This window comes from Salmo salar, chromosome 28 (genome assembly GCF_965601325.2).
Source record: "Salmo salar chromosome 28, fSalSal1, whole genome shotgun sequence".
Lineage (NCBI taxonomy): Eukaryota > Metazoa > Chordata > Actinopteri > Salmoniformes > Salmonidae > Salmo > Salmo salar.
The window spans coordinates 3,984,994-4,011,312 of NC_138318.1; the positions used below are offsets into that span (position 1 = coordinate 3,984,994).

Genomic DNA, 26,319 nt, shown 5'->3' on the forward strand with positions numbered 1-26,319 from the left:
AGTGTTTTGAAGTGAATATCTCTTCAATTTAATCAAACACTTCCAGAACTATGACTTCTTATACAATTGCATTGGCTGAAATCACCCAAAATGGCCTCAAATAACCCTTCACTACCAGTAGAAAACTTTACTTATCCCTGAATCACCAGTTTCCATTTCTCTCATGAACTGCCCCATAAAAGTGTGAGAAAACCATAATCCCTGAAAGGTCGTACCCAGCATGCACTGGGCCAGATAAGCTGTAAATCATGCTATCAGTCTAAACAGAGACAGCAGAATGCTGCTTGATGGTATAGTCACGGAGAGAGAGAAAAGTGAAACAGCCGGATATTATCCAAGTCTTAATTACTGGAAGTCCCCAACAATTTTAAGCACTGATAACAGCCTGCCAGCACGTGTTGTTGGATCTCTAGATACAATTTTTGGCTAACACAGTGTCTGGCTGTGTCTAGAAACAACCCCTAGCCCTTTTACCCCTAGGCATCGTCTGTAGATAAACAAATTATTGAATAGATCAGGGATGGGCAATTGGCAGCCCCCCTTTAGTAGGCCTGTGCATCAATTCCCCCTTCCCCACTTGTTTTCTTTGGGAGGGGGGTTGTGCATCAGAAGTTTTTCTCTTGTTATGTCAGTCACTGACAGTCACTAAATTTAGCCCCATGTCAGCTAAAACATTTTAGATTGGTAAGTATGGCTGTAACGGTAGACTTATTCCTACTGAACCGTTCGGTATGTGGAAATCGGTTCAGTCTGCACTGTGAACCCGAATGAATATTTAAAAAAAATAATAATAATAATAAAAAAACACTAGGCCTATAGGCTATGCCTACGCTGCATTGTATGCCATTGCCTCATGAGTAAATCTGAGCTGAAAAAACATTCTAGGCTATTCTGTTGAAACAACCACAGCCTATGTGCGCGTTGTAATCAAAATTCTAATTTTAACTGGCGGATTTCAAATTATTATTTTGGGAGGCGAACTTAAGTCCTTTTGTTCACCTGACCTAGAATTCCTTACATCAAATGCCGACCGCATTAACTACCAAGAGAATTGTCTTCGATTATAGTCACCGCCATGTATATCCCCCCCCAAGCAGATACCTCGACGGCCCTGAAAGAACTTCACTGGACTCTATGTAAACTGGAAACCATATATCCTGAGGCTGCATTTATTGTAGCTGGGGATTTTAACAAAGCTAATCTGAGAACAAGGCTTTCTAAATTCTATCAGCATATCGAATGCGCGACACAAGCCGGTAGCATTCTGGACCATTGCTACTCTAACTTCCGTGATGCATACAAAGCCCTCCCTCCCTACGGCAAATCTGACCAAGACACCATTTTGTTGCTCCCAGCCTATAGACAGAAACTAAAACAGGAAACGCCCATGCTCAGGTCTATCCAATGCTGGTCTGACCAATTTGGATTCCACGCTTCAAGATTGCTTCGATCATGTGGACTGGGATATGTTCTGGGTAGCCTCAGACAACAATACGCTGACTCTGAGAGCGAGTTTATTAGCAAGTGCAACGGTGATGTTGTACCCACAGTGACTATTAAAACCTTCCCTAACCAGAAACCGTGGATTGATGGCAGCATTCGCGCAAAACTGAAAGCGCGAAACACCGCTTTTAATCATGGCAAGGCGACTGGAAACATAACCGAATACAAATTCCCTCCATAAGGCAATCAAACAATCAAAGCATCAGTATAGAGACAAAGTAGAGTCGCAATTCAACAGCTCAACACGAGACGTATGTGGCAGGTTCTACAGTCAATCACGGATTAGAAAACGAAAACCAGCCCCGTCACGGACTTCGTCGTCTTGCTCCCAGACAAATGAAACAACTTCTTTGCTCACTTTGAGGACAATACAGTGCCACTGACATGGCCTGCTACCAAAGCCTGTGGGCTCTCCTTCACCGTGGCCAACGTGAGTAAAACATTTAAACATGTTAACTCTTGCAAGGCTACCGACCCAGACGGCATCCCTAGCTGCGCAGACCAACTGGCTGGTGTGTTTACGGACATATTCAATCAATCTATATCCCAGTCTGCTGTGCACACATGCTTCAAGATGGCCACCATTGTTCCTGTTCCCAAGAAAGCTAAGGTAACTGAACTAAATGACTATTGCCCCGTAGCACTCACTTCTGTCATCATGAAGTGCTTTCAGAGACTAGTCAAGGATCATATCGACTCCACCCTCCACCCTCCACGACACTACTGTGGTAGGCTTGATTACCAACAACGACGAGATGGCCTACAGGGAGGAGGTGAGGGCCCTCGGAGTGTGGTGTCAGGAAAATAACCTCTCACTCAACGTCAACAAAACAAAGGAGATGATCGTGGACTTCAGGAAACAGCAGAGGGAGCATTCCCCCCCCATCCACATCGACGGGACAGTAGTGGAGAAGGTGGAAAGTTTTAAGTTCCTCAGCGTACACATCACGGACAAACTGAAATGGTCCACCTACACAGGCAGTGTGGTGAAGAAAGCGCCTCAGTGCCTCTTCAACCTCAGGAGGTTGAAGAAATTTGACTTGTCACCTAAAACACTCACAAACTTTTACAGATGCACAATCGAGAGCATCCTGTGGGGCTGTATCACTGCCTGGTACGGCAACTGCTCTGCCCACAACAGCAAGGCTCTCCAGAGAGTAGTGCGGTCTGCCCAATGCATCACCAAGGGAAAACTACCTGTCCTCCATGACACCTACAGCACCCAATGTCACAGAGAGGACAAAAAGATCATCAAGGACAACAACCACCCGAGCCACTGCCTGTTCATCCTGTTATCATCCAGAAGGCGAGGTCAGTACAAGTTCATCAAAGCTGGGACCGAGAGACCAAACTGCTTCTATCTCAAGGCCATCAGACTGTTAAACAGCCATCACTAACACAGAGAGGCTGCTGCCAACATACAGACTCATCTCTGGCCACTTTAATACATTTAATAAATGGATTTAATAAAGGTATCACTAGTCGTTGTGAATTTGTTAGATTACTTGTTACATATACTGCACTGTCGGAACTAGAAGCACAAGCATTTTGCTACACTTGCATTAAAGTCTGCTAACCATGTGTATGTGGCCAATAAAATTTGATTTGTAGATGGCGAGTGGTGGGGCGAGTGGTCGGATCGATAAACCACAATTGGAGGATCTTCCATTATCGTTTAAATCTCCTGTTTGGGAACATTTTAGCTTCAGAGTGGATTGCATTGGCGATGGACAGAGATTTGTGGATAAAACATTAATAGTATGTTCTCCACTGCTCAATGAGAATAGCCCAGATCTCCTAACTTGGAGCAAGTTAGGAGATGATCTAATCAACGGAAGATGGAATTAAAGTGATGTAATAAAAAGTTAAATGGGAAGTACAGTGCATTCAGAAACTATTCAGACCCCTTCACTTTTCCCACATTTTCTTACGTTACAGCCTTATTCTAAAATGTATTAAATATTTTATTTTTCTCCCTCATCAATCTACACACAATACAAAGCAAAAACATTTTTTTCGAAAGAAAGAAAAAATCTATCACATTTACGTCAGTATTCAGACCCTTTACTCAGTACTTTGTTGAAGCACCTTTTGCAGCGATTACAGCCTTGAGTCTTCTTGGGTATGACGCTACAAGCGTGGCACACGTGTATTTGTGGAGTTTCTCCCATTCTCTGCAGATCCTCTCAAGCTCTGTCAAGTCGGATGGGGAGCGTCGCTGCACTGCTATTTTCAGGTCTCTCCAGAGATGTTTGATCGGGTTCAAGTCTGGGCTCCTGCTGGGCCACTCAAGGACATTCAGAGACTTGTACCGAAGCCACTCCTGCGTTGTCTTGGCTGTGTGCTTAGGGTCGTTGTCCTGTTGAAAGGTGAACCTTCGCCCCCAGTCTGAGGTCCTGAGCACTCTGGAGCAGATTTTCATCAAGGATCTCTCTGTACTTTGTTCATCTTTCCCTGAGGAGTATTTCTGTCTGTAATAAAGCCCTTTTTGTGGTGAAAAACTAATTCTGATTGGCTGCCAAGTGGGTGGGCCTTTGCCCTCCAAGGCACACCCATGGCTGCACCCCTGCCCAGTCATGTGAAATCCATAGATTAGGGCCTAATGAATGTATTTCAAATGACTGATTTCCTTATATGAACTGTAACTCAGTAAAATCCTTGAAATTGTGGCGTTTTTGTTCAGTATAGCGATGACAAGCTAGAAGTTAGTATTCTAGCGTGAGAAGGCTTATGTTTGGTTGCTTTCCCTCCCTCCTCCTTGCTCGCGTGTCACTCGCTCACGGTACACACACCTCAAGGCTCCTCCTCCGCCTACTTTCCCTCGTGCTGTATCAGCTCTGGTTAATAAGGTAGCTTATAAAATTACTTCTCTGCTGCTTCCCTCACTCAGATCCGACCATGTCTAATACGGAACTGGTCGTCCTCGGGTCTGTTCGGAACGGGTCTCTATATTGAAAAATGTATTTATGCATATTTGTCCAGCTGGGAAAGCCCCAGGTCCATTTCGGAACAGGGACAATTTTATTTTTTTAAACTTATATTTAGCCAAATAAACAGAAATTAATTAGAGTAACTGTTGGCATTTCATTTTCCCGCTGTACCGTAACCGAACCGTGAACCCAAAACCCCAATACGTACTGAACCGTGGGTTTGTTGAACTGTTACACCCCTATTGGTAAGTTAGTCTAGTGGCCAGCTATCTAAACTTGTAGTAATCATGGTCAAATTACTGACCGGGGGGGGCCCATTGATTTTGTTAGTCACTCTCACTCCGATATCATATTGAACTCTAACATTTCTCTCCACCCTAGAATTGCAGGAAATTTGCTCAACCAAATTTTGCTTATGGCCAACTCTGACTATGGATGTGGGTATGACTGTGGCTATGCAAAACCGCGAGCCACTGCGGCCCCTCATGATGAGTTCCGATTTTATAATTTTTTTGTTGTTGTAGAGCCCACCTCCATCAGTGTGTGTGGCATTGGGATGGTTATAGGGACAGGATGAACTGACAGTCACAGTGTAGTAGACATTAACTAACAAGTTCAGAGCCCAGGGCAGGTCTTGAGATTGATTTTTTGTGGTCTAGCTTGTGGTGTAGCCCGTTTCTGTTTGTACTGTATAAGGAGGCCCAGTCCCTATCACCTCTCTGACATGCAGTCAGTCACTTAAAATAGAGTTAACCAGTGTAAAAAGAAGAGAGCAGTAGAGGTCAAATGAAAGCGACAGTCCCAAACTTTTGGCCACACCTTACTCTCGAGTCCTGAAATCTCTTTCTCTCCCTCTCCGACATCTCTTTCTCAATTCAAGGGCTTTATTGGCATGGGAAACATATGTTAACATTGCCAAAGCAAGTGAACTAGATAATAAACAATACAAATTTACAGTAAACATTACACTCAAAGAAGTTCCAAAAATAATGAAGACATTTCAAATGTCATATTATGTGTATATATACAGTGTGTCGCTCTCTGCTCTCTCACTCTCTCTCTGGTCTCGGCCCCACTTGCCCCCACCCCCCCTCTCTTTCTGCTCCGGGCCCAGTTGTGAGGGGAAGTGTATCTGACTGGCACGGCCCACAGCCTTGATCTCTTTCCAGCAGGACCCCTCCTTAGAGCTGCCGGGAAACGGAAGGAAAGGGAGGAGAAGGAGGGGAGGGGTTATCATAGAACCCTCCCACCCACCTCCAATTATTCTAAAGACCATAGCCCGGGACCCAAAGGCCCACAATGTTTCCCAACCTCCCAGAAACATCCACACAATGTTTAGCCTACACTCCCACTCCAGTCTGTTTATCTTTTTAGTCATCTCTGTTTTACTGAAATTCCCCAGAATGAGAACACACACTCCCACAGATGTCTCTCATCATAATACACACACAATTGAATCTGTTTTTGGACTGATGCCCTCTGATACCAACTATAGATTATGATGGAATAGGACGTTAATCATAATGTCTGTTTATAAAAGCCAGATATTGGGAAAACACTAGGTCATAGCTGGGATTTTACCAGACACTGTCTGTATTGTTGAAACTGGGTGGGACGTTGTTTTTCCATGAATAATAATTTAGTTTAGTTGTACCGCAAACAGATGAGGATATTTCTTTGCCTATCATAGTTTTTTTTTTTTCTGTTCCATATAGGTTGTTATTGGGTGTGGATGGAAACCAAACCACAATGACAAAATTACACTCCCTAGTGACGTTCTCGATAACACTGAAATTCGGACTTAAATATTTTCCCACGTCCCATCTGAAAGCTGGGCCTACAGTAACCTATTACGTAGATTCACCTTCAATTATCATGCTGTCAAGTAGTTGATTTTTCCTTCCAACTGAGATCACAGATAGATCACGCCCAACTGGTAGTTCATTGTATACGTTCCCCCAGAAGCCATTGGACACGTGCACTTTAAGTGGGCAGCCCTCTTTGTTGGCACAGGGTATGTAGGGAGAAGGAGGCCTATCTGTGCTTCTTAGACAAAGACCCCCAATTGACATCTGAACAATGGAGCAGGCAGTGCACACAGCAGCATTCCGCCCTGGAGGATGGCACAATGGCTCTTTCTCCAGTGCCAGTTCAAAGCCAGGGCAATTGGTTTTGCAGCAAAGGAGGGTAAAAAAAAAAACAACAACATTGAACATATAAAATCCACATGGATCACAATGACACATACAGTTACAGAGTACAATGTGCTGGCACATCAAGTCACAGGGCTGACTCGCACCAGGGGAGGTGCCACCAGCCAGCATGCCAGGCTGCCAGCCTGCCCACCACTTCAACAGGCCCTGCCTGGGGGACACAATGCCACCCTGGGCACATGAGCACAGTGTCTTGGTGTCACCCATGCCCAGTGGTGCGTGGGATTGATGACATGAGAGCTGACACATGGCTGGGTGCAGAAGAATGAGCTAACCACCGCCTGTTGACCTGTCAGAGACTTAGCGGTGGCGTGCTTGTTTGTGGAAGTGGCTAATTGTAGTTTCTGTGTGTACTCTGTGTAGTTTAAATAAGCTCTTAATTTGTTCTCATTTGAATATCTAAAGCCATCCTTCTCTGCTCTCTCTGTTTTGTACAGTTCTAAAACAACCCGGGTTTATATGTTGTGGCTCTGTCAATGTTTTGTAGATCGCTCTGCTCTGTTTATCTTTTAGATATGGGCAGTATCTAACATCACCAATGCAGTTGCTTTATCAGAGTCAGAATCAAACCGAGAACATTATGCTGAACCGCTATGTGATCATTTCACTGACGTTAAAGATTGTGGACAGAGATTAGCGAGCAAAAAATTCCACGTTCATTGAATGCCAAGGTTTCCAGGGACTCAAGGACATGGATAACCAGGGCTGTAGTAAAGTTTGTTGTTGTAAGATCGTTATAAGCACTAACCGGGTCGTTATAACACTGTAAAAGAGGATCTGTCCTCAATGGCTGACCATGGCTAAAACAGGTTAAATCAAGTAAGTGCATCAATGCAGAGGGTCACTCTCAGGACAAGCAGTGATTCTGAAGGTGTATAGTACATATGCTGTATTATATTGTTAGTGTAGGCCTCTGGAACCCAGGGACACCAGGTGGAACCCTGGGGCCAGAGCAGAGGTAGGCCTGAATGGGGTGGAGCTGAGAAGAAAGGCCCTATTCTTCTGTGTAGGGGGGAAGAAACCCTGGTCCACTCAGAAGGAAGGAAGTGAGGCAGGCTGCCTGAGGGCATAGAGAGAGAAGGCCCAGGTCAAGTCTCTCTCTCTCTCGTCTGCATAGCTCACTGCTCGTTGGGTGTAGGATTTAGAGTTGGGGCCCCACCATACCTTTTTGAGCACCTGGTCCTGTCCCATCTCAAAACCACCACCGACGCCCTCCTTGCCAAGAGGTCTATGGACGACCTCTTGGGCCTTCGCTACATCCTCCAACACCTCGACAACCCAAGGACATATATATAAGGATATTGTTTGTGGACTTTAGCTCAACACGATCCTTCCAGACCTGCTACAGCACAAACTCACCCAGCTGATCGTTTTCTGACTCCATCAGGATACAGCGCATTAAGATGGTGGGGGGGAAACATATTTCAGCACGGGGGCGCCGTGACGTTGCATGCTTTCCACCCTCTACTCACTCTACGCCAATGACTGCACCTCCAATGACACAGCTTTCAAACTACTCCGACGGTGACAGGTCCAAGTAACGTGGTGGCCTGGTGCAGTCAACAACGTGGAACTTAGCACAGTCAAAACCGTGGAGATGGTGGTTGACTTCTGGAAATGACAAATCTGGTATCGGTTCTACATGTCCATCTCACCTCTTCTATCACCGTTTGGGTCTGCGTCTGACCGTTGCAGGGGTAAACTGCAGCGCTACGTCCAGTCTGAGGAGAAGGTAATCAGCTGTCACCTGCCCGCCTCCAGGACAAGGAAGCGTGCAGGTCAGATCATCGCTGACCCCGGACACCCCGTCTTCCAAAGACTCCGCTCTGGCAGACGGTTTAGGTCAATCATGACAAAAAGTAGCCCTCCACTTGAATAGTTTCCTCCCCCTGTGCTGTGGCCCTCATCAACTGGCCATCGGGCTCATTGGGATGAAGTGACTTTGCATTGGGCTGAACACAGCACCTTGCCATCAATGGCCTCTAATACTAATAACTGCACTATACTGCATTTGCACTATGTACACCTCTGCACAACACTGAATATGCACTGGATACATTCACCGTGGCAGCATCCCTCTCTCTGCTTAAATACAGTATATCCCCCTCTCTAAATGGTATATTCCCACTGCAATCAGTCTAAACTCCATAGTTTTATGTTTCCTGTACCGATATACACTGCTCCAAAAAATAAAGGAAGCAACACTGATTGACAATACATTTCACATGCGGTTGTGCAAATGGAATAGACAACAGGTGGAAATTATAGGCAATTAGCAAGACACCCCCAATAAAGGATTGGTTCTGCAGGTGGGGACCACAGACCACTTCTCAGTTCCTATGCTTCCTGGCTGATGTTTTGGTCACTTTTGAATGCTGGCGGTGCTTTCACTCTAGTGGTAGCATGAGACAGAGTCTACAACCCACACAAGTGGCTCAGGTAGTGCAGCTTATCCAGGATGGCACATCAATGCGAGCTGTGGCAAGAAGGTTTGCTGTGCCTGTCAGCGTAGTGTCCAGAGCATGGAGGCGCTACCAGGAGACAGGCCAGTACATCAGGAGACGTGGAGGAGGCCGTAGGAGGGCAACAACCCAGCAGCAGGACCGCTACCTCTGCCTTTGTGCATGGAGGAGCAGGAGAAGCACTGCCAGAGCCCTGCAAAATGACCTCCAGCAGGCCGCAAATGTGCATGTGTCTGCTCAAACGGTCAGAAATAGACTCCATGAGGGTGGTATGAGGGCCCGACGTCCACAGGTGGGGGTTGTGCTTACAGCCCAACACCGTGCAGGACATTTGGCATTTGCCAGAGAACACCAAGATTGGCAAATTCGCCACTGGCGCCCTGTGCTCTTCACAGATGAAAGCAGGTTCACACTGAGCACGTGACAGACGTGACAGAGTCTGGAGACGCCGTGGAGAACGTTCTGCTCCCTGCAACATCCTCCAGCATGACAGGTTTGGCAGTGGGTCAGTCGTGGGGTGGCATTTCTTTGGGGGGCCGCACAGCCCTCCATGTGCTCGCCAGAGGTAGACTGACTGCCATTAGGTACCGAGATGAGATCCTCAGACCCCTTGTGAGACCATATGCTGGTGCAGTTGGCCCTGGGTTCCTCCCTAATGCAAGACAATGCTAGACCTCATGTGGCTGGAGTGTGTCAGCAGTTCCTGCAAGAGGAAGGCATTGACGCTATGGACTGGCCCGCCCGTTCCCCAGACCTGAATCCAATTGAGCACATCTGGGACATCATGTCTCGCTCCATCCATCAACGCCACGTTGCACCACAGACTGTCCAGGAGTTGGCGGATGCTTTAGTCCAGGTCTGGGAGGAGATCCCTCAGGAGACCATCCGCCACCTCATCAGGAGCATGCCCAGGCGTTGTAGGGAGGTCATACAGGCACGTGGAGGCCACACACACTACTGAGTCTCATTTTGATTTGTTTTAAGGACATTACATCAAAGTTGGATCAGCCTGTAGTGTGGTTTTCCACTTTAATTTTGAGTGTGACTCCAAATCCAGACCTCCATGGGTTGATAAATTGGATTTCCATTGATTATTTTTGTGTGATTTTGTTGTCAGCACATTCAACTATGTAAAGAAAAAAGTATTTAATAAGATTATTTCTTTCATTCAGATCTAGGATGTGTTGTTTAAGTGTTCCCTTTATTTTTTTGAGCAGTATATATTCTGTATGATGTCTATGTGGAATAGAGACGCGTGTCTATGTATTCCGTTTCTGTATTGACTATTGCTGGCAGCACCTTCACACTAAAGCAAATTCTGGTTGTGTGTAAATGTACATGGTGAAAATAGTTGATTCTCACAGTGTACCAGACACATGGTCCTACTATATGTAACTTCTAGGCGATATGTTAACCCCACACGCACGCATCCCTCTAGGCTGCAGACCACTATAGAAAGCTATCAGTGTCTGACGTAAAGCGTTGTAGTGTTGAAGGGGGGATTGACGCCTAGAGAGGAATGCAAACATGACCTGGTATAGCCTGAGTCTCTGCTGCTTTTTGGTGCTAAAATGTTACATTGGACTGTACTACTGAACTGTATTTGTGGTGCTGTTATTACGGTATGTTTTAAATAAGTGCCTTTTTTCTAAATAGTATACCTGTCCCTGTCCTGTAACAGTCGTATGACTCGGCGGTATGGCATCATGTTGTCAGGTGACGGTGAGTTCCCTGTGCTCTTTCTCTCGTGTGGCTGCAGGTTTGAGAAGGGCCGTATCTACACCTACATCGGCGAGGTGGTGGTGTCGGTTAACCCTTACCGCGCCATGAACATCTACGGCCGAGACACCATCGAGCAGTACAAGGGCCGGGAGCTGTACGAGCGACCACCACATCTCTTCGCCATTGCAGACGCAGCCTACAAAGCCATGAAGAGGAGGAACAAGGACACCTGTATTGTCATCTCAGGTAACGGGGGGAGCCCTCTAAATGGCTAACCAAATCACAAAGTTATTTGTCTAGTGAATAAATTCCAGCATATAAATACATAGTTAACATATTATAAGCCCTATAATAGGACATTCATAAGGACCCATACATGCTTATAAGAAGTAATAGATGTGCATATAACACTGGTTCAGGTCAAGTCATGTCTTCCTGGATGCCAACTTAGATTTTGTTTGAAAATGTAGCTTTAAAGTTCAAACTTAATGTTCTCTCAAAATATTTTTGTAATGTCTGACTTTTGCTCTAATGTTTTCTGGCTGGAGTAATGTGAGATTGTCATTTAGGTGGAGAGTATTTTGGGGGAAATCGATATGAACCTATTTAGTTGAAAATAGCAGGGTCAACGTTGCCTTTTTTTAAAGAAAACAAGCAAAGTAACCACAAGCTGTGACGGTGAAGCTATTCGGTTGATAAAGCGCCACTTAGTGGTGAAGAGAGGAATATTCTGTCTCGAATGGCTCAAAACCCAAAACTCACCTCAAAAAAGCCCATGATATTGGAGATCACATTTTAGAGGTTCCAATTGAATTCAAATCTGAAATGTCACATACACTGCAGTACAAAGCTATAGCAAATTATGGCACTATATAACAAAAATAATTATGTTTTTCCATTGCAGGGGAGAGTGGAGCTGGAAAGACGGAAGCCAGCAAATATATCATGCAATACATCGCTGCTATAACAAACCCCGGCCAAAGAGCTGAGGTCGAAAGGTGAGAAACTATTGCCATTAAGTTGCCATTTTAACCTTCTCAGAATGTCCCTTTTTTAAATCTGCATTATGTAACTTTTTGGGCAACCTGACCAAATTTGCATAAGAATGTGACCTCAATTTGGTCTTATGAAAGCAAAATTTAAAATTGTGTTTTTTACATTGGATAAAAGTAGAGCTAGAAAATGACATATCATACACTGTAGCTGAGGAATAATGGAAAAGGAATTATGCTTTGGAAGTTGCTAAATTTGTAATCCCACTTTTGAGAAAATGGCCCTTGACTGTTTCGGTACACCTACTGGAGAGCTCTTTGTCTACACCCATTCAGAATAATTTCACACCCTTTTAAGCCTTAGCTCCACCCATCTCTTTAAGGATTCACATGTGAGGCCATGTACTAAACAGAGTGAGCTAAACAATTAACCATAATCCTAACCCATACTACAAGCAATACAAACTGATTGTCATAGCTAGCCACCATGCATGAATCTGCAGGTAGTTAAAGCTAACCAACTACACTACCGGTCAAACTTTTTAGAACATCTACTCATTCAAGGGTTTATCTTTATTTGTACTATTTTCTACATTGTAGAATAATAGTGAAGACATCAAAACTATGAAATAACACATATGGAATCATGTAGTCACCAAAAAAGTGTTAACCTGTTTGGGATAGGGGGCAGTATTTTCACGGCCGGATAAAAAACGTACCTGATTTAATCTGGTTACTACTCCTGCCCAGAAACTAGAATATGCATATAATTATTAGATTGGGATAGAAAACACTCTAAAGTTTCTAAAACTGTTTGAATGGTGTCTGTGAGTATAACAGAACTCATATGGCAGGCCGAAACCTGAGAAGATTCCATACAGGAAGTGCCCTGTCTGACAATTTGTTCTCCTTCTGTGGCATCTCTATCGAAAATACAGCATCTCTGCTGTAACGTGACATTTTCTAAGGCTTCCATTGGCTCTCAGAAGGCGCCAGAAAGTGGAATGATGTCTCTGGGCGAAAAACAGCAGGAGTTTTTGTGAGTGGTCAGGCAGGGAACAATGACACTGGAGATGCGTGTCCACAAGACGACTGCATTTTTTTTCTTTCAGTCTTTGAATGAATAAAACGTCGCCCGGTTGGAATATTATCGCTATTTTACGAGAAAAATTGCATAAAAATTTATTTTAAACTGCGTTTGACATGCTTCGAAGTACGGTAATGGAATATTTAGAATTTTTTTGTCACGAAATGCGCTCGCACGTCACCCTTCGGATAGTGACTTGAACGCACGAACAAAACGGCGGTATTTGAATATAACTATGGATTATTTGGAACCAAAACAACATTTGTTGGCAAAGTAGAAGTCCTGGGAGTGCATTCTGACGAAGAACAGCAAAGTTAATCAAATTTTTCTTATAGTAAATCTGAGTTTGGTGGGTGTCAAATTAGCTAGCCATGATGGCCGGGCTATGTACTCAGAATATTGCTAAATGTGCTTTCGCCGAAAAGCTATTTTAAAATCTGACACTGCGAGTGCATAAAGGAGTTCTGTATCTATAATTCTTAAAATAATTGTTATGCTTTTTGTCAACGTTTATCGTGAGTAATTAAGTAAATTCACCGGAAGTTTGCGGTGGGTATGCTAGTTCTGAACATCACATGCTAATGTAAAAAGCTGGTTTTTGATATAAATATGAACTTGATTGAACAAAACATGCATGTATTGTATAACATAATGTCCTAGGAGTGTCATCTGATGAAGATCATCAAAGGTTAGTGCTGCATTTAGCTGTGGTTTTGGTTTTTGTGACATGTATGCTTGCTTTGAAAATGGCTGTGTGATTATTTTGGCAGGGTACTCTCCTGACATAATCTAATGTTTTGCTTTTGCTGTAAAGCCTTTTTGAAATCGGACAATGTGGTTAGATTAACGAGAGTCTTGTCTTTAAAATGGTGTAAAATAGTCATATGTTTGAGGAATTAAAGTTATAGCATTTTTGAAGGATTTGTATTTCGCGCCACGCTCTACCATTGGATATTGGTGAGGCGTTCCGCTAGCGGAACGTCTGTCCCTTACAGGTTTTAAACAAATCTAATATATTTGAGATTCTTCAAATAGCCACCCTTTGCCTTGATGACAGCAAGGATTATCCACACATACTTAGCAGCTCATGTTATAGACAGAAGCATGCAACATGGCAGACCAATCCGAACTCATCTCTCGGCATGTCCAGCCCACCCATTATCTCAGCCAATCATGGCTAGCGGGAAGGTTCCTGTCTTTTTCCATGGCTAAACCAACTAGGCTCATAATAAAAATAAAAATAAATGTATTTACAGATGGCATACAAGTTTGTTATTAAGGCACATGAAAGTTCACATGTTTACGTTCAAATGCATCTCCTTTGACGTACACCTAGCTTCTTGAAACAGGTCACATATGTTATAGATCTGTCATTCTCATTGAAAGCAAGTCTGAGAAGCAGTAGATCTGAAAATAATTGAAATTGGTTTTGAAGTTGCATTGGTATTCACTGCAATGTTGTAGTTCCCAAGGTATGTCAATTCTGATTAGCCAATAGGCTTTCATGATTTTGCAGGAGTTTCATATTATTAGTTCAGCGCAAGAATACCCACCTCGCCTCTTCTGCCAAATTCAAAACCAAGGCAGCGCTGAAGATGAGAGATTCGTTTTCACACGGCTAGCAGCTAGCAAGCTTTCTTTTGTTATCCTCTCTAGGGTAAGGGGCAGTATTTTCACAACCGGATAAAAAACGTACCCGATTTAATCTGGTTATTACTACTGCCCAGAAACTAAAATATGTATATAATTGTTTGATTTGGATAGAAAACACCCTAAAGTTTCTAAAACTGTTTGAATGGTGTCTGTGAGTATAACAGAACTCATATAGCAGGCCAAAACCTGAGAAGATTCTGTACAGGAAGTGCCCTCTCTGACCATTTCTTGGCCTTCTATACGGTAATGGAATATTTTGAAATTTTTTGTCACGATACGCGTCCGCGAGTCAACGTTCGGATAGTGTCTTGAACGCAAGAACAAAACAGAGGATATTTGAACATATCTATGGATTATTTTGAACCAAAACAACATTTGTGGATGAAGTAGAAGTCCTGGGAGTGCATTCTGACGAAGAACAGCAAAGGTAATCCAATTTTTCTTATAGTAAATCTGAGTTTGGTGGGTGCCAAACTTGGTGGGTGTCAAATTAGCTAGCCCGTGATGGCGAGCTATCTACTCAGAATATTGCAAAATGTGCTTTTGCCGAAAAGCTATTTTAAAATCTGACACCGCGATTGCATAAAGGAGTTCTGTATCTATAATTCTTTAAATAATTGTTATGTTTTTTGTGAACGTTTATCGTGAGTAATTTAGTAAATTCACTGGAAGTTTTCGGTATGTTTGCTAGTTCTGAACGTCACATGCTAATGTAAAAAGCTGGTTTTTGATATAAATATGAACTTGATTGAACAAAACATGCATGTATTGTATAACATAATGTCCTAGGAGTGTCATCTGATGAAGATCATCAAAGGTTAGTGCTGCATTTAGCTGTGGTTTTGGTTTTTGTGACATTATATGCTAGCTTGAAAAATGGGTGTGTGATTATTTCTGGCTGGGTACTCTCCTGACATAATCTAATGTTTTGCTTTCGTTGTAAAGCCTTTTTGAAATCGGACAATGTGGTTAGATTAACGAGAGTCTTGTCTTTTAAAATGGTGTAAAATATTCATATGTTTGAGAAATTGAAGTAATAGCATTTCTAAGGTATTTGAATATCGCGCCACTCGATTCCACTGGCTGTTGACTAGGTGGGACGATTTCGTCCCACATACCCTAGAGAGGTTATTTAAAAGGGTGCAAAAATGTCATCAGCAAGAAAAATAAGGCAAATGTCTGCTCGTTTATTGCGTCTTGGACAAGGGAATATGGATGTGTTTTACTGAAGGACTGGACTGTTTGCTCTCTCTGTTGTAAAACAGTTTGTCGGACATCAAGTGTATGGCGTCATTTTGAAACCGAGACATGAGAAAAACTCCAAGGATGAGGCGGACAAGCCTGAAGGAATCAAGAGGGCCGTGTCCAGTTATGAAAAGCAAACCAGTGGGTTTACAAATCTACATGCAGTCAAAAATCAAGCTACAGAGGGGAGCTATAAAGTTGGGCAGTGCATTGCTAAACATGGACAACCATTTACTAATGGGGAATATATCAAGGAGGCTTTCCTCAGTAGTTTGCAGGTTTTATTTGATGGATTGCCTAACAAAGACACAATCATCTCAAAGAAAGACATGCCTGTGTCTGCCAGAAATGTTGAAAGGCTTGTTACCGAGATGGTTGAAAATGTAATGGAGCGGCAAACTGCAGAGTTAAGATGCACCTGTGTTTAGTGTGGCTCTTGATGAGAGTGTGGATGTGAATGACATTCCACGTCTGGCAGTTGTTGCAAGATACTGTGACTCAGAGCAGGTATGTGAGGAGCTGCTTTGTCTCAAACTGTAATGGCTGTCGTATAGAGGGGACCAAGGCACAGCGTGTTGAGTGCTCATAATTACGTTTATTTAAACTCAGAACACTAAAAGAAAATAACAAAGAGAAAACAAACAGCTAACAGTTCTGTCAGGTACTGAAGTCTACACAGAACACAACTAAACAGAATTCAACTGCCCACAAACACACTAGAAAAAACCCCAACATAAATATGATCTCCAATTAGAGACAACGCGAACCAGCTGCCTCTAATTGGAGATCATCCCAAAAACCTCCAACATAGAAATAGAATACTAGAACAAAACAGAAAACATAGACAAACCACCCAAAACACCCCCTGTCACGCCCTGACCTACTCTACTATAGAAAATGACATCTTACTAGGGTCAGGACGTGACACAAACCCATGCATGATACTACTAAAGGGGAAGATGTAGCAAAAGCCTTCACAGATCATTTTGAGAAGAGGGGTGTCGATTATTAAAAACATATTCGCTATCTCAACTGACCGTGCCCCCTCTATGGTGGGGAAACATTAAGGATTTGCAAAGCTGACTGAAGATAAGATTGGCCACCCTGTGGTTAAATGTCACTATCATTCACCAAGTTAATCTGTGTTCCAAGATCAAGCCCGTGGTGCTAAGGGACAGCGCCTCTGTTTAGCGAGCTATGGAATTCTTCCGTTTGTGGGCAATTAGATATTCAATAGACACAATTAGTTGTAATGCACATATGGAAATCATTACTGGCACGCAGATCTTTAGAAATGGTAGGATAAATTGTAAATTGACACACCACACCAAAAAGTATGCTGACCCCATGCTCTACACTGTACTTTCTTGTTTTGCCACATAAAATGAAATTAGGCAAACTATTAGAATTTGAAAATGCGTCTTTTCCGGACGTTGAAATCAGGTTAATTTTTGGTTCTGAAAGAATTCGGTGTGCTAGCTCTGGAATAGATCAATTACATTGAACGGCCTGGGATCCCCTCGGAGAGATTTGAGAACCACTACTTCACTATACTGTACTGTGCTGTCTGAACTTGGGAAACATATATGTCTATGATTGGTTCAGATTTGGTCCAGTCTGGACCAGACCAAATCTGAACCAATCATAGACATCTATGTTTGGACCAACTCAAGGCCAGTCCCTATTTCTATCCTTCCCGTTCTCAAGTTTTGTTTTTGCGTCTTTTACTTTAGGTTTTGTACACCAGTTTCAAATAGCTGAAAATACAACATTTTTGGTTATGGAAATATATTTCACAGCGGTTTAGATGGTACAATGATTCTCTACACTATACTTTCTTGTTTTGCCACCAAAAACAGAAATTAGGCAAACTATTCGAATTTTAGCAACCAGGAAATGGCGAAGTGATTTCTGTATAGTGCATCTTTAACAATCTGGGAATGCAGAAGTAACCAGAAATGATGGCCTGGGAGTGATAAAACTGTAGGTAAAGATATTGACCACCATATCAACAGTAGAATGCACTGGGAGTGTGGAAGTGTGAGAGAAAAAGAGAGCTTTGCCACAGGAATTTAGCACGTCATTGTGGTGAATATCCTTATAGGCCTTATTTGCTAAGGTACACATGCAGTTTCAATGTAAACAGCAAGCAAGGGCACCGCATGTCTTCCATATGAACAGTATCTCATATCAGGTCTTGACTAGTTATAATTTATAACTACAGTGACCCGAAGAGCAAATCTCTTGTATGCTTTGGTTGAAGCTCAATGTTAAATTCAAAATCTCCTTACCATCATATCTAAGCCAATTCTGGACAGTTTTTTTTTTATATTTATTTTCCGGGCATTGAAAATGTGTATTTTCCGAATGTTGAAATCGGGTTAATTTTCGGTTCTGAATGAAAGTATTTTAAACATTCTCAACTTTTTTTTACTGTAATGTACTGCACTCTGCTATGCTTTACTCTTTTTACTGCAGTGGTTCTGAAACCTCTGCTTGGGGACCCCCAGACGTTTCAAGTTTTAATGTCACATGCACAAGTACAGTAAAATGCCTTTCTTACAAACTCAAAACCAAACAATGCAATAATCAATAACAATGTATTACTTGGAAAAAACACACAAGAAATACTGTATTAAATACACAATTAAGCATGCTATATACAGGAATTATTTTAAAAGTCAGTTCCAATACCATATTTACAATGCGCAGGGATACTAGAGTGATGGAGGTAGATATGTACAGCTGAAGTTGGAAGTTTATATACACTTAGGTTGGAGTCATTAACTTGTTTTTCAACCACTCCACAAATGTCTTGTTAACAAACTATAGTTTTGGCAAGTCGGTTAGGACATCTACTTTGTGCATGACACAAGTCATTTTTCCAACAATTGTTTACAGACAGTTTATTATAAGTGAAATAATCTGTCACAATTCCAGTGGGTCAGAAGTTTACATACACTAAGTTGACTGTGCCTTTAACAGCTTGGAAAATTCCAGAAAATGATGTCATGGCTTTAGAAGCTTCTGATAGGCTAATTGACATAATTTGAGTCAGTTGGAGCTGTACCTGTGGATGTATTTCAAGGTCTTCAAACTCAGTGCCTCTTTGCTTGACATCTTGGGGAAATCTAAAGAAATCAGCCAAGACCTCATAAAAAAAGAGTGTAGACCTCCACAAGTCTGGTTCATCCTTGGGAGCAATTTCCAAACACCTGAAGGTACCACGTTCATCTGTACAAACAATAGTACACAAGTATAAACACCATGGGACCACGCAGCTGTCATACCGCTAAGGAAAGGAGATGCGTTCTGTCTCCTAGAGATTAATGTACTTTGGTGCGGAAAGTCCAAATCAATCCCAGAACAACAGTAAAGGACCTTGTGAAGATGCTGGATGAAACAGGTACAAAAGTATCTATATCCACAGTAAAACGAGTCCTATATCGACATAACCTGAAAGGCCGCTCAGCAAGGAAGAAGTCACTGCTCCAAAACCGCCATTAAAAAAAAGCCAGACTACGGTTTGCAACTGCACATGGGAACAAAGATTGTACTTTTTTGAGAAATGTCCTCCGGTCTGATGAAACAAAAATAGAACTGTTTGGCCATAATGACCATTGTTGTGTTTGGAGGAAAAGGGGGATGCTTGCAAGCCGAAGAACACCATCCCAACTGTGAAGCACGGGGTTGGCAGCATCATGTTGTGGGGGTGCTTTGCTGCAGGAGGGACTGGTGCACTTCACAAAATAGATGGCATCATGAGGATGGAACATTATGTGGATATATCGAAGCAACATCTCAAAACATTAGTCAGGAAGTTAAAGCTTGGTCGCAAATGGGTCTTCCAAATGAACAATAACCCCAAGCATACTTACCAAGTTGTGGCAAAATGGCTTAAGGACAACTAAGTCAAGGTATTGGAGTGGCCATCACAAAGCCCTGACATCAATCCTATAGAAAATGTGTGGGCAGAACTGAAAAAGCATGTGCGAGCAAGGAGGCCTACAAACCTGACTCAGTTACACCAGCTCTGTCAGGAGGAATGGGCCAAAATTCACCCAACTTATTGTGGGAAGCTTATGGAAGGCTATCCAAAATGTTTGACCCATACAGTGTATTCAGTTTAAAGGCAATGCTACCAAATACTTATTGAGTGTATGTAAACTTTTGACCCACTGGGAATGTGATGAAAGAAATAAAAGCTGAAATAAATCATTCTCTCTACTATTATTCTGACATTTCACATTCTTAAAATTAAGTTGTGATCCTAACTGACCTAAGACAGGGAATTTTCACTAGGATTAAATGTCAGGAATTGTGAAAAACTGAGTTTAAATGTATTTGGTTAAGGTGTTTGTAAACTTCCGACTTCAGCTGTATATGGGTAAGGTGACAAGGCAATAAGATATAACATACACCTGGTAGCAGCAGCTTGTATGTGTGCGGGTGTGTAGAGTCAGTTGCAATGTATGTGCATATTATATGTGAGCGAGAAAATGGAATGTGCGTTTGTGTGTGTTGGATTGACAGTATGTGTGAGTGTGTAGGGCCCTGTGAGTGTCCATAGAGACAGAGCAAAAATTGAAATAAAAGGTCAATAATGATTAAGTTTAAGTCAGACCGTGTAGCTATTTTGTTAGCTATTTATCAGTTGTATTACTTGGGGATAGAAGCTTTTCAAGAGCCTGTTGGTGTCAGACTTGAAGCACCAGTAACTCTTGCCATGCGGCAGCAGAGAAAATTGTCTATGGCTTGGGTGGTTGGCATCTTTAAAGAGTTTCCGGGCCATGTTTTCATACCGCCTGATATAGAGGTCCTGGATAGCAGGGATCTCAGCAGCAGTGATGTACTGTGCTGTCCGCGCAACCCTCTGTAGCGCCATGCGATCAAGGGTGGTACTATTGCCATACCAAGCAGTGATGCAGCCAGTCAAAATGTGTAACATGCACAGGATAAAGAAGGTGTAAACGGTACAGTAAAATGTTTACTTGTATAGTGGCGTCTTTTGTTTGCTAAACGATGAACCATAATTCCAACTCATAACATTACTACCCTGCATGTATATACAGTGTATTCGGAAAGCATTCAGACCCCTCAACTTTTTCCACATTTTGTTATGTTACTTTTTTAATCCTCAATCTACACACAGTACCCCATAATGACAAAGCAGACATTTTTCAATTTTTTTTGCAAATATCTTGAAAATAAAAAAACTTAAATATCACATTTACATAAGTATTCAGACCCTTTACTCAGTACTTTGTTGAAGCACCTTTGGCAGCGATTACAGCCTCAAGTCCTCTTGGGTATGACGCTACAAGCCTGGCACACATGTATTTGGGGCATTTCTCCCATTCTTCTCTGGAGATCTTCTCAAGCTCTGTCAGGTTGGATGGGGAGCATTGCTGCACAGCTATGTTCAGTTCTCTCCAGAGATGTTCAAGTCCGGGCTCTGGCTGGGCCACTCAAGGACATTCAGACACTTGTCCCGAAGACACTCCTAGGTTGTCTTGGCTGTGTGCTTAGGGTCGTTGTCCTGTTGGAAGGCGAACCTTCATCCCAGTCAGGTCCTGAGTGCTCTGGAGCAGGTTTTCATCAAGGATCTCTCTGTACTTTGCTTCATTCATCTTTCCCTCGATCCTGACTAGTCTCCCAGTCCCTGCCACTGAAAAACATCCCCACAGCATGATGCTGACACCACCTTGCTTCCCCGTAGACATGATGCCAGGTTTCCTCCAGACGTGACGCTTGGCATGCAGGCCAAAGAGTTCAGTCTTGGTTTCATCAGACCAGAGAATATTGTTTCTCATAGTCTGACACTCCTTTAGGTGCCTTTTGGCAGATTCCAAGCAGGCTGCATGTGCATTTTACTGAGGAGTGGCTTCCATCTGGCCACTCTACCACAAAGGCCTGATTGGTGGCGTGCTGCAGAGATGGTTGTCCTTCTTTTAAAGTTGTATGTGGTACAAATCACATTATTGTTAGATCACCTCCTCTAAGAGTATGAATTACAGTGAGGGGGAAAAAAGTATTTGATCCCCTGCTGATTTTGTACATTTGCCCACTGACAAAGAAATGATCAGTCTATAATTTTAATGGTAGGTTTATTTGAACAGTGAGAGACAGAATAACAACAACAAAAATCCAGAAAAACCCATGTCAAAAATGTTATGAATTGATTTGCATTTTAATGAGGGAAATAAGTATTCCAAACTCTCCACCATGGCCAAGACCAAAGAGCTCTCCAAGGATGTCAGGGACAAGATTGTAAAATTATAGACTGATCATTTCTTTGTCAGTGGGCAAACGTACAAAATCAGCAGGGGATCAAATACTTTTTTCCCTCACTGTAGGCTGTTTGAGAAGGTTTGAATCCTTAGCAACCTGCATACACATTATTTGAAGTACAATAGACAGTGGACCATTATACATTTTTTATTTTATTGTACTTTGTGATGATGATTTGAGAGCTATAGTGTTTGATAAAATTTTGCAAAGAAAACAGGAACTATTCTGGATTAGAGATGAATAAAAACTTGAATGGCTATTTAGGAAAGATGTATCCCTGGTTGCAAACGTTATCTCCAAAGCTTGGAAGATGCGACAAGATAAGTTGTATACTACAAATTTGTTTTACTTGTATTTCTCAATTGTTTTTCCCTGCCGTATGAATGTATGTTTATTTTAACGTACTTATTTTATTTTGCTACAGCAAATACAATGTCTTAAAGCCCATGTGGGCTGAGAATCCTGAAGATGCACGACACTATAATAATGAAATCAATCATCGCTTCTATAGTAGGTCAAAGCTGTCTGCTGGAAAACCTTGGTAGAGCATGGGTGGAGTAGGCATTGTGGTGCTCGTGAATTTACTTTATTTTCCAGCTTCAGACCATTGCCTACATCTCATTTAAAATGTACTTCGTTGTTTTTAATACACATGGCTGGCATGCAACACTTGTAAGAAAGTCCCACAAATAGGGCTGTTTTTTTTAACCAGGCAAGTCAGTTAAGTACAAATTCTTATTTACAATGACGGCCTAGGAACAGTGGGTTAACTGCCTTGCTCAGGGGTAGAACAACATATTTTGACCTTTTCAGCTCAGTGATTCGATCTAGCAACCTTTCGGTTACTGTCCCAATGCTCTAACCACTAGGGTACCTGTCGCCCTTGTTTATGGCATTTTGGTGCTGAATATATTGCGCCTGACCCACTACATATTCCCTGTAGCCATTTAACTAAGAAACTGTATTTTTGTGTTTTTTAAAGTCAATACTAACCCCCAACTCTCACAGTTCTGCCCTATCAGTCAGGAAACGCTACAGTCTGTATGGAGCTCAGATTTATGCGAGAGCCACAGCAGGCTGTGTCGTGTGTGTGTGTGTGTGTGTGTGTGTGGGCCATGGCAGGCATGCAGCACAGTGTATGGGTGAGGAGCCTATGTTCTGACCTAGCACTACACAGCATCAATCATCAGTGCCAAAGCAGTCTGTGTGTTAAGTAGAGTTGTGGTATACTTCTGCGAAAGAACTTGCAGAGAAAAGACATTTCAAACAACTATAAACATGTCCAGACCCAGATGGGCCCCATAAATGACAGACAACTCTAGGATTTGAGTGAGTAATGACTGTACAACTGAATCAATGTGAATGAATAACTTCAATCTTAAAGCTGAGAGCCACATAAGGTGAAACAGCGCCACTGGTCACCCCAGGTGCATTTGTTATTGTTTTGTTTATGAAATGGAGCAGAGGAACACCCAGCATTGTGGTAAAAGAATCATAGTACCTACTCTGCTTTTCTATTGCATGTGCAAGGTTGTCAGAGGGGGAAAAAAACAGTGTTCGTTGTTAGAAGTAACATCTTTTGTTGTTGTAATATCGCAATCGGACGTGGCAGTTTTCACCGCTATGGATTCCAGCTGCAACTCTAGCTCACACTACTGTATTCATTCCGATCATTCGCTATAGGCCACCTTATTGTTTGTTTATCTCTATGGGCTAAGGATCAGCTGAGCTAGGCCTAGTATCAGGTAATAGGAGCCAGGGGAGCTGTTAGTAGTACTTTAAAAAGATGTGTTGCCTCTCTCTCTCTCCAGGGTGAAAAACATGCTGCTGAAATCCAACTGCGTCCTGGAGGCCTTCGGCAACGCCAAGACCAAACGCAACGACAACTCCAGTCGCTTCGGCAAGTACATGGACATCAATTTCGACTTCAAGGGAGATCCCATCGGGGGCCACATCAACAACTATCTGCTGGAGAAGGTAGGGGGCACTGGGGAGCAGTGAGATCACCTGTTATAAATAAATAGGCAATTATGTTTCACTCTGTCTGACTCAAACCATCTGTTTCTCTTACAGTCCAGAGTCATCTTCCAGCAGGAGGGGGAGAGAAGCTTCCACTCATTCTACCAGGTGTGTGTGTGTGTGTGTGTGTGTGTGTGTGTGTGTGTGTGTGTGTGTGTGTGTGTGTGTGTGTGTGTGTGTGTGTGTGTGTGTGTGTGTGTGTGTGTGTGTGGTGTGTGTGTGTGTGTGTGTGTGTGTGTGTGTGTGTGTGTGTGTGTGTGTGTGTGTGTTACATGCCAGACTGATGCCACCATAAACTGGTATACAGACCAGATGGGCCGTGGGTCTGTGACTGTGTTGATCATACAGGCTTGGTGATATCATAGGTGTTACAACTCTATGCTGCCATTTAGAAATATCCATACTTTCACCTGATTTAACTCCTCAAATACACATTCATCTTTCTCACTCCATAAACTCCCCCATTATCAAGGTACTTCACCCTACATTGGTCAGGACACAATGTAGGGTTTCTTTAACTTTGCTCCATATTACTGTGGAGTTACATACTGTATGACTCACCGCAACATTTGAAATCAAATGGTTTAGAATGTAAATACTGAACAATACTGAACAGTCTTCGACATGTCACTACTGACTCTGTCTTTCTCTCTCTCGCGCGCTCTCTCTCTCGCGCGCCTCCTCTCGCGCTCCTCCACTCTTTCTTTGTTCTCTTCAGATGGTTAAAGGGGGCTCTGAGTCCCTCTTGCGTTCCCTCCACGTCTCGAAGGACCCCACAGCCTACAGCTACATCAAAGTAGGAGGCCAGGTCAAGGTAAGTTACCACAGAAGTATATCCGCTTTGACCCTTTGTATAAACAACCACAAAAAGTCACTTTATTTCTCAAGTTCTAGACTGTGAACGTCACTAATGCTGAGTTTATTTGGTAACACTGTTTATTTTTACAGGCATAAATAAAACGCAAGCCCATGCTCAGCAGATGTGCATGGTTGTTTGAATTTCTGATCACGTGAGCAGCTATGTTTACAACTGATGCTTTTGTGTTGCATAACAAAATGTGCAGCTATTGCATGAATTCAAAGTAATATATTATGTACGAATATCCAAAGGGTGCCAATGATGTCATGGTTTTGAGTGTCCGTCCTTCTAAAACAAGCCTTTGTGAAATTTTTGGGAGCCGTATAATTCCAGCTGTTAACACGCCAGCAAGCATCTCCGTTCTGCTGTCTCTGCACTTGAAGTTTAATAAGTAGGAACAAAACAAAGTTGTATAACAGCAAACAACGTGACGTCATGGAACAGAGCAAGGCCAAAACAGCTGAAGTAGTTTCTACATGGTGTGCAATGCTCCCATTTTTATAGAAACAGTCCTCGGCTAATGCTCACACCATCCTGTCTTAAAGACATTTGTGGTCATCTTGTCGTTCCTACTTTATGACTTTGGCTGCTGGGAGGAGGAACATGTCAGGAATGAACTCATACTTGCCAAAGTGAGGAAGTGGTGTACAGTATTTGGCTGGTGTTACAGACTAGTGAAAAGTATATGTCAAGTAAATCATTTTTGGAATAAGTTTTACTTCAAAATTGACAAAATGTTGAACGTGTTTTGTGTGAAGGGAACAGAAACGTTCCTATTGTTTCCAGTTTGATTGTCCTACTCATCCATTCCGTTCCTTCTTTCTCCCCATCACAGTCGTCCATTAACGATGGTGCTGATTTCAAAGCTGTGGCGGACGCCATGAAGGTGATCGGCTTCACACCAGATGAAATCCAGACTGTTTACAAGGTCCTGGCCACTATCTTGCACCTGGTAATACCCCATATTGACTCCTAACTCCTGGCCTTCCAGCAGGGTTAGCATAGGTTAAAATGAAACAGGGTAAAAGGGTATACTCAGCAATATGACATCATATACTGAGGGGTGTCTCCCTGTCGTGTGACCAGTGTCCCTTTTTAAAATGGAACAGGTTTGAATGAAACGGCATTGGATTGAAACAGTCCTGCCCTTATTTGTCCTATTCCATTTAAGTAATTTAGCAGACGCTCTTATCCAGAGCGACTTACAGTAGTGAATGCATACATTTCATACATTTTTTTTTTTCATAATTTTTTTCTCATACTGGTTCCCCGTGGGAATCGAACCCACAACCCTGGCATTGCAAACACCATGCTCTACCAACTGAGCCACACGGGACCTACCC

The 26,319-nt window shown here is 42.7% G+C and overlaps 1 protein-coding gene across 1 annotated transcript in view; it reads left to right on the forward strand.

The window, feature by feature from the left end:
* Window positions 1–26,319, forward strand: part of LOC106589294 (unconventional myosin-Id) — a 128,796-nt gene that overhangs the window by 19,182 nt on the left and 83,295 nt on the right. The window contains exons 2-7 of the mRNA XM_014179077.3: window positions 10,868–11,076; window positions 11,735–11,828; window positions 23,910–24,075; window positions 24,172–24,225; window positions 24,836–24,931; window positions 25,812–25,928. Of these exons, the coding sequence (XP_014034552.1) occupies window positions 10,868–11,076; window positions 11,735–11,828; window positions 23,910–24,075; window positions 24,172–24,225; window positions 24,836–24,931; window positions 25,812–25,928 (736 nt within the window). The remainder of the gene's footprint in view (window positions 1–10,867; window positions 11,077–11,734; window positions 11,829–23,909; window positions 24,076–24,171; window positions 24,226–24,835; window positions 24,932–25,811; window positions 25,929–26,319) is intronic.